We start from the raw sequence: 9,682 nt of genomic DNA, 5'->3' as shown, positions 1-9,682 counted from the left end.
TTTAGGTTAATTCAGTAATGTTAAAGTCCCCCTGTGGTGAAAATCTAGCTTTTAAATGTTGTTTATGTCTATGTGGTGTTTTTAATGTGCTTTAAGACAAACCATGTGCAAATTCATAAGTCAACACCATTGCTGAGTATATATAAAACTGCAGTGAATCAAAGACAGTCTCAAAACACGGTTTGTATTCGGTGGTGTATCTGACGTCACAAACTACCTTGTATCCAATCACATCAACCTGTGGATCTCTGAGCTGAGTGTGAGTGAGTGGAGGCAGGGCGAATTTCCATATTCATAGAACCTCGTATACTAAATAAGTAGTATATTAGTAGTATAACACCATTATGAGCATAAAGCATCTTTCCCTATTGATGACCATTGAAAAATAACCATGCATTCTGACTAAATACGTTTTCCAACCAATGTGTAATTTTTTGTTGAAAAAAAAATAGGTTTAAACCAAGTGCAGATTACCAAACATCCCAAAATGAACAGAGACAGAAAAGCTTTATCATGATAAAAAGAACACAATCGACGTGCATGGTCTTATATTCTCTCTTTAATGGCATCAGATATTGATGACAGCATTTTAATACAGCAGAACTCTGTTCTAGACGGACATAATATATCTAAGAGGGCATCATAAAAGACACAAGGTCATTACCATAAAAAGAAATAAATACAAATCAACATCAATCCAAAAATCTGAGCTCTTAAATAACGTTGTATAAGCGTACAATAATTGAATCAACATCGGTGTCAAAAACAGAATCGAAAACAACAGTGATATGCACATGACAAAAGAATAACCTTCAACAAATAATTTGCATGTCTGCAACTTCACATTTCAGTCAATTTCATGAGTGCTTAGCACTGTACTCTCTTAATGCATCGAAATTCCATTTATAAACGTACCTCTTGTTAAAAACAAGTACAGCACAAAACGACAGCATCATCTATTAGAAAGATGGCATAAAGTTGTCAGAGTCATTGCTGCCAGCTGAACACAGTGATACACTGATCTCACTTTTTTGCCTTTATCATTTTCTACGTTGGCCCATTGAAGAAACTTGCCAGTAGTTCATTTCTTTTATTGAATAGGACATTGTTTTCTTGAAAAGTTTTTCCCGAAAGTTCCTCCGCTGGTCAATGGGAGGAACGGGAAAATGACACTTGAAAATGGTGGAGCCTAAACATATGAACACAAGGCAAGAAGAGTCATGTGACTCTAAGCCATGAGACTGATAACTATTATGCTGCAGCAGCAGGTGTAGCTTAACGTACTAAACACACAGTTTGCGATAGACAGTCAAGGCTACAGTATGAAACACAGCATAAAGGACTAAATGAAATACATAGCGAAAATGACTAAATCTTTCATTGTGCACTACAGATGGCCAATATGATAAAATACAACATTACATGTAATACATATGTGTTTGATGATATTGAGCTTATGAAAGAGAACTGATCAGATATTTAACCTGTATCTACTGCATCTACCCAGTCAACATTTCCACTTCAAGTGCATGCTTGATATGTAAATGAGCGATTGAAATAGCGGAACAAATTGAAATAGCATTTGCGTGGAGCAGATTTACTGTAGCTTAGCTTGAATTTCTAATGTGCAGGACTTTTGTAACATCATAATTAATAATCTTTCTGTATTACACCCAAAAAAAGAGCCATTTGGTTAAGTCTCCACTTTTCCGAAAGTGCCATCGGGAGGTCTGTAATATTTAGGAAAGGCCTTCAGCTGTAGACAGTTAAAGGCATACTTGCGACATCCAATGTTCTTCGTGGTGTTCTCGCGGCGGCAGCCCTCACTGGCAGGGGAATGGGGCGGGATTGAGTGTGTAAAAACAAGTAGAAAACAAACAGAACATGAAGCCATGTTTAGAAAGATCACAAGCAAAAATTATCACAGCCACAAAAGATGGCAGCAGACATTTCAGCAGTGTTATGAGCATGAGTGTTATGGGCGAACAGAGAATGAGGGTGGCCACCATCAAAAAAGCAGCATAAACAAAACCACGTCACAATACAGTTCATACAAGCTGAAGATGCTAAAAGCGGGTCACTTAAAGGGTCAACTTTCTTTTAGGTAGCACATAGGAAGTCAATGCTAACTTGACGGAAATGTAAAGAGATCTTTAGGATCAGCATGCTACATTGGCTGTGTATTAAGGGTATGGTAAACAATTATTTATGGAAAATAATTACATTTGATCAGGACGACTATAACACACGTCCCTCTTATTGTGATTCCAAAAATTCTGTTCCATAACCGTCTTTTATATATACATAGAAATTGTTGCTACTTTCAAAAATGTGCTTCCACATAAATATCTTAATGATATTCAAATGAATTCCTTTAAACTTCTTCAATGAGTCAACAGTTGCAATGTAAATGATATCAGAAAGCATGATATGGTACAATTTACTTCAAGTGCAGGCCTTTGTCAAAACTGTTCAATTAGAAATGAAATATCAGTGCAATTCTCATGTCATTCCAAACCATTTGACTTACTGGGCCCTATTTTAACGATTTTAACTTTTGCTAGTTTAACTCTTAATGAGTAATGGGTGTGTGTGCAATAAACCAATCAGAGTCTCATCTCCCATTCCCTTTAAAAGCCAGTTGCGCTCGCGCCATGGCGGATTCGTTATTTAGATGGCGGAATTTGCAAGCGGAAAGAGCAGACCATCTACGGGACAAGCCGGATTCCACCATATTATGTACTCTATAATAATCTTTTACATTGTAATCCTTTTATTTTGAATATTTGGCATGTTTGTGTGCTTCTGCGCACCCCTGTGTGTGTAATAAGCAGAATGTACGCGTGTTGTGGACCCTCCGATAGGCGCACATTACTAACGCGCTCTTTAAATAACAAAAAATATATATATATTGCGCCATTGACTTTAGACCAGGTTTTTGTTGGTCAATGGCGCAGTCTATTTCAGTTGCCTCAAAATAGCAACGCACCAACAATACGCCTGAACACACCTTGTTTTCAGACCAGCACATCCATGGGCGCACAAATGGGCGCAAATGCATTTGCTATTTAAACAATGTGGCGCAGGACGTGAAAATGATAACTGCGTCGGGCTGAAACTAGCAATAAACACTTGCATTGCACCGGGTGTATGATAGGGCCACTTTCTTCCATGGAACATATGATAAATGTTCAATAAAAATAGATTGGCAGCAGAGGCTATCAAGCTCTGAAAAAAAGCACCATAAGAGTAGGTGTCCACCTTGGAACTTGTCCAATCTTAAGGCCTGGGTATACTTAATTTTCCACGGTCTGTTCAGACACAGACGTGTCCACACAACTTTCAAAGTATACATGCGCAGTACATATATATGTATATATATATATTTTTTTTTTACTCTAACAGACGTCAGAGGGCAGCAATGAGTCGTGTCATTTACAGGACATTCACTCGGAAGGATAGAAGTAGCATCCGCCATTGCATGCAAAGTATAGAACAAGAACCAAAACAAACGTATTGCCAGCTAGTGGACTCTTCTGTCTCAACTTTTACCTTGCGCACGCGCTGTTGTACACACAACGTCTACACAGTGGCCTATCGATGATGAAAAATACGTCACACGGACAGTGACCCAACCATAGCGGAAAGCGGACGGCTGAAGTGTACTTTGGGCTTAAAGGGATAGTTCACCCAAAATGTTTAATTCTGTCATCATTTACTCACCCTCATTCCAAACCTGTATGCGTTTCTTTCTTCTGTTGAACTATAAAGAAGATATTTTGAAGAATGTTGGTAATCAGACAGTTGACGGTAGCCATTGACTTAAAAAAAGGATAAAAAAGATACTATGGAAGTCAATGGCTACCGAAATCAATGGCTACAGTCAACTGTCTGGTTATCAACATTCAAGAAAAAAAGTGTTCCTGTGTTCAACAGAAAAAAGAAAACAGGTGAGTACATGATTGATGATAGAATTTGAATTTTTGGGTGAACTCTCCCTTTAAGTCTTCTAAACCTCTATACAGCAGCTTTGTGTGATAAACAGAATTAAATTTAGGTTGAATGTCGAATGAAAAATCGTATGAGAAAAATGTCTGGAAAAGAGCAGTTTGGACTATCTGCTAAATATCTCCTTTTAAGTTTCACTGAAGAAAGAAACATACAAAAGAGAGTAAATAATCATAGAAGAAGATTGTGGGAGAATTCACCACTTAACAGCTAAAAAAAAATCCATGTGTTCATGAATATCCATTCTAATAACTTCCAAATCAAACCTGTTCCTCGCTATGCAGAGACCTTTTAGTTTTTGTGTGCTCAATTCACACGCTTTAAGTGTAAAACGAGGTAAAACTAAGAAATCTATTTTGATCTTTGAGTAAAAGGTTATATTTGTCAAATATAGATTCAAAATATTGAAATAATATTTAAAAATGTACAAATGTTGTAAGAGGAAGCATAAAAACAACACTGCATATTATCTTTATAAAATATGATTCTCTGAGCATGAAAGCCCAATAAATCAAAAGAGCTGTGCTCTGAGCCTATTTATTAATCAAGCTAATTTATTAAATCAGTCCACAAAACTACTCCCTAATCTAAAATACTCATAAAAAAAAATTTAATTCCCAAAACATTCACCAATACAGCTTCAAACCTAGAACTGATTCTTAGGGCTGCACAATCAATCCAATTTTTACTATGTTGTGTGATTTGGAGGCATTTAAGTCAATGATGACAACAGATCCTAATGAACAAGTTATTTGTGTGTTATTTGCAGAAGCACGTGAACCCAGGCAAAAAACACAGTTGATAATTTGTAATTATTTGGATAGATGTTGCGCAGCTTGTTTGTAATGTAGACAGAGTAACATCAAATTTTCTCTGCAACCTGTATGCATTGCAATAACATTCAGCTGTTTTAATATACATATAAATTTGATTAAATTAAAAAAGAATCAATACAACTAATAATACAATTAATATTACAATATCAAGGGAAATAATCTATATATATATATATATTTTGTCATAATCATGCAGCCCTACTTAAAACCAATGATCAAACTTTAAAGCTATCAAACTTAACCTGAGACCTATCCTTAAATTCTATTCGTTAAAACCTACCAATGACATTCAGCCAAACCAGCAGTATCTTAGACTGTCTAAACAGACTTCAAAAATCAGTCACCAAAACCTTCCTCCAACTTAAGATGTAATCCTTCTCAGAATACAGCTAGTAACATTATCCAACATGATTTAAAACAAACAGGAAAAAGTCTGGAAGTCGTCTCTGACTTTGAGCAAACTGAGCAAAAAATAGACTCACAGAGCCGCAACATCATTACCAATGAACCCCTTCAGCATCTCAAATGGAGATATTTTGGGACAGTCAATTTCTTTAGTGGATCAGTTGAAAGCCCGGTAAACTTTAAAGGTACATTTGACTTTTTCTTTTAGATATAACGTTCTTGTAACGGGAAGCTCTTTAGAGCATGTAAACTCAAGCAGTGCTAACTTGTAAACAGCAGATGTACTGGCCGTGGCGTGTGGCCAGACAAATTTTACAAAGCACAGAGAGGCCATTTCGAATTTGGCACAGAGGGAAGCACGATTAAACTGGGAATCCTTGAAAATTATGTCATTTCTAATCATTATGTCAAATATTTACATATAAAATATTTATCTACATATAAATAAGGGAAGAATTTTGATGATTTGCAGCCTGTACGTCATGATTAGTTTTGGCAAAAGAACACATTTTCTCCATTAGTCCTGGATAAGGACACTTTACTTAAAGCAACACATGGATGCTCTAGTCATCTAAACACATACATCTTAAAAGGACTGTTTCAGGTTCAATCCAAGCGACTTTTATTGTTAGTGCATTAATGTTAAGAAGGTTTTGTTTGTTTTTACAAATTGAGTGAAAATTGCCTGTGGTAATCGTTCGCATGCGAACTTGTGTGAACCCAAAACATTCCTTTACACAAAATTCCTTTTAAACCTGTTAGCTTCCTGTCAGCTGACAGTGAAAAAGTAATTCTCAAGTGCATATTTATATTTCCCTGACTGAAAATACAATCTTATATGGCCAAATTTAACAGTTTCATTGGAAAGGCTGCAAAAAGGTTAGTGCAGGACAAACATGGTAAAAGAACCAAATCTTATCTTCCTGCAAAACATGGGAAGACATTGACACACTCAACACCCTAAAGTGCAATACATTTTTAAAGCAAGTGCGATGATAGTTGAAATTAGCTTTGGCCTGGCCTTAGCTTTGCATTTAGATAGAAATACATGGAAGACAAAATCGACCACAAAAATCACTGGAAAATTCCATGATACTGTTACAGAAACAATATCTCATTATTATAAATATTGTACGGACCACCAGCACACTATATCCATGTGCTGAATAATAATTTGCTATAATAACATAAATAAAACAGTTTTATATTATAAGAATATTTAGCATTGAATAAATAAATCAGTCTTAAATATATATATGTTCAATGTACCCTCTAAAATAATTCTGAATATTTGTAATATGTCACAAATTAATATACAAACTTTTCTCTTATGTCATCCAAGATTACTTAAAAAGAGAGAGAGAGAGATAGAGAGAGGTAAGGCAGAAAGAAACACTAAGACCTCTAGACTGACTGTTATGGCCCCGATATACTATCAAAGAATGAACTGGCGTCAACATAATCTTATAGAACTAAGTCAGGACAAAACTAAGTTAGTTTCAAAAGTTCGAATCAGCTTCGCAAAAAAAAAAAGAAGTTTACTCTGGCTGGTAAACACCTTCAAATTAATATTTGATCGTGATACATAATTGGTATGTTTGCTCTGAGGCTCCGCCTTCTTTGATGAGGAATTCTTCTCTGGTTCATTTCCTCTGTTCAGTTTGTCGAGGTCAGACGCGAGTAAAAACATGACCACACTGGAGAGCTGCTTTATCGTATTGAAGCTGTTGTTCTCATTGAAAGTGACACTGACACTGACTGACTCTGTAAAGCTGCTTGCTTTGAAGCAATCTAAAGTGCTGTATAAATAAACGTGACTTGTCAGGAGTGCCGAATTGCAGAGCTGATGCAAACATATCCAAAACCACAATAATCAGAAGCTTTCTTAACTGCTGTTTTCTCACTGCTATCATTTCTGTGTATTAATTTTGTTAGTGAGAGGAAAGCTTGCTCTCAGCAGCGTTGGGATGTCCGCTAACTGTATACCATATATCTCTTTTTACCCCCAAGCGAAAAAAAAAAAAAAAAAAAAAAACTTTTCCATGAGTATATCGGGGCCTTTAGAGAGAAGAGCTGAAATAAACCAGAGAGAATTCAGCGTTGTCTGCAAACAGCTCCTCACCCACAGGAGGGAAAAGTGAAACACAGAGAAAGGAGGTGCTGAGATAGCTGGAGCGTGCTGAGATAGCTGGAGAAAGAGAGAGAGAGAGAGAGAGAGAGAGAGAGAGAGAGAGAGAGAGAGAGAGAGAGAGAGAGAGCAGAGAGAGAGAGAGCAGAGAGAGAGAGAGCAGAGAGAGAGAGAGAGCAGAGAGAGAGAGAGAGAGAGACAGAGAGAGAGAGAGAGAGAGAGAGAGAGAGAGAGAGAGAGAGAGAGAGAGAGAGAGAGAGAGAAAGTAAAATGAAAAAGGGGGGTCTCAGGCTCAGCTGCAGCGGAGTTTGGCCAGCAGGTAGGCTATGCTGAGGAACACCCAGACGATGAGCAGGTTTGGGCTCAGGGCCAGAAGGGGCAGAGAGTAGAGCAGACTGGGGTCCAGCCTGAAGTCACGTACGGGCAATAAGCCGCTCAGGTTCTTCTGAATTACCCCCTCCCTGGTCCCAATGCTGCAGAGAGGGGCAGGGACGGAGGGAGCGGCGGCAAAGGCCAGAGAGGACAAAACACAATGTGGCGACATGCACAGGATGGGGTGACGTGACCATGGAGGTGGTTCCAACATTAATGTAAAAGTAATCATGAAATGAAACATTGAAGAGAAGATTAAGTGGAGACATGTTGAAAAGGAGTTGAATCCATCCGTCGGATATGGATGCAAAACGAAAAGTAATTCCAAAAGACATAATACAGACAACGTGAAGTAGGAAAGGAAATACAGACACATAGAAGGGAAGGAGAGAGAATAAAGAAAGAGAAAATTAAGAGTGATGTTCTGCATCTTTGCCATTTGAAGTAAAGAAACGGGCTCCATGTTGGACAGAAGTGGGCGTATGGGGGCTGCTGCTGCTGCCAGTACTGGGCCATGCAAATCAGCATGCAACAGGCCAACAGAGCCATCATAACAAACAACTGTAAACAGAAAAGCAATCTTGTGTACAGCGTCTCTGCATCTATAAGGAGATCCAACTGTGAAGAATATATAAAAATATAGGTATAGAGAGACTGCTGGCTTTCTGTGAGATGCATTTACGATCACTCAATCTCACACGCACACAAGGGACAGCAGCACAGCGCAGTGGCAGATCATGCACAGTGCATTGTGGGTAATACTTTACCTTAACATTCAATTCATTAACATTAGTTAATTCATAAAAAAAAAAGGTTTTACCGCACTTATTTTTGATCTACTCTAGGTTAATGTTCACTTTATTATAATATACTATGAATAGAAATGATCATTTACACAAATTGAAATGTACCGGTAGTAGTATACATTAACATTCAAATGTTAAGGGGTTGATTTTATGCTCACCAAGGTTTCATTTATTTGAACAAACAAACAGTAAAACAGTAATACTGTGAACTATTAAAATACTATTATTATTTTAAATAGCTTATATGCTGCTCAATTTGGTGCTGATTAATATATTTGAGTAAATCATGATGTTTTTAACAGGATTGTTTGATTAATAGAAAGTTAAAAAAAACATTTATTTGAAATAGAAATCTCTTGTAAAATTATAAATGTCTTCACTGTCACTTTTGATCAATGCATTAGTTCTTGCTAAATTATTATTATTTTTCAAATAAGCAAATCTAACAGAATGTCCCCAAATTTTTGAACAGCAGTGTATATAGAAATTAACATTATCTAGTTTAGCAAATGCTTTAAAAGTAATGGCCATGGCTAGTTCATAATTCCTAAGGCATTAACTAATGTTAATGAATTAAACCTTCTTGTAAAGTGTTACAATTGAGTGTTTACCGAGACTCTCTAAAACTAACAAAACCTTCCTGTGCTCATCGTGCCTCTTTCATAGGACAGATAAACAGTTTTCAGTTCAAATTCAACGACATAAGTTTGTTTAGATCTGTCCTCAGATTGTACAGGAGACAAGAGGAGAAAACTATGGGACAAACCTGACAATTTTACACTCTTATTTAAAAGCACAGAACATCTGGCAAGCAGACAGCCAAACAAATCAGCCCATCCAAGTTTGAGTTTCCTCACTCTACAGGAGCGATTTATTTGTGTTTACGCCTCTCGTAGAGCGTGGAAAAAAGATGGAAAGGTGGAGTGGAAAGGAATAAACACACTATGTCCCTAAACAAGTGAGCAAATATAAAAGTAATGAACATATTAGGCCACATAAGCCACAAAGCAATAAGAAGCCACAAGCAATGAGTGATGAAGCATTGGGGGATCCTTGAGGCAGAAGGAGAAAGAAAGGAAGAAAAGAGAAAGAGAGGAAAAAAGAGAGGCACATCCCCAAAGCGTGCA

The 9,682-nt window shown here is 37.1% G+C and overlaps 1 protein-coding gene across 11 annotated transcripts in view; it reads right to left on the bottom strand.

Moving 5' to 3' along the window:
* Positions 1-542: 542 nt before the first annotated feature.
* The window catches only part of inpp4ab (inositol polyphosphate-4-phosphatase type I Ab), a 48,365-nt gene continuing 39,225 nt past the window's right edge, over positions 543-9,682 (bottom strand). For 8 of the 11 annotated variants that reach the window (XM_079629530.1, XM_079629535.1, XM_079629538.1 and 5 more), the window contains one exon: positions 547-1,826. In XM_079629530.1, coding sequence (XP_079485656.1) covers positions 1,694-1,826 — 133 coding nt within the window. In that variant the 3' untranslated portion in view covers positions 547-1,693. Of the gene's footprint in view, positions 1,827-7,641; positions 7,851-9,682 lie in introns of those variants that run through there. The other 3 variants (XM_079629537.1, XM_079629531.1, XM_079629532.1) reach the window with 2 other exon arrangements.

The sequence above is a fragment of the Phoxinus phoxinus genome (genome assembly GCF_949152265.1).
Source record: "Phoxinus phoxinus genome assembly, chromosome: 11".
Taxonomy (NCBI): domain Eukaryota; kingdom Metazoa; phylum Chordata; class Actinopteri; order Cypriniformes; family Leuciscidae; genus Phoxinus; species Phoxinus phoxinus.
This window is presented reverse-complemented; position numbering and strand designations above follow the sequence as displayed.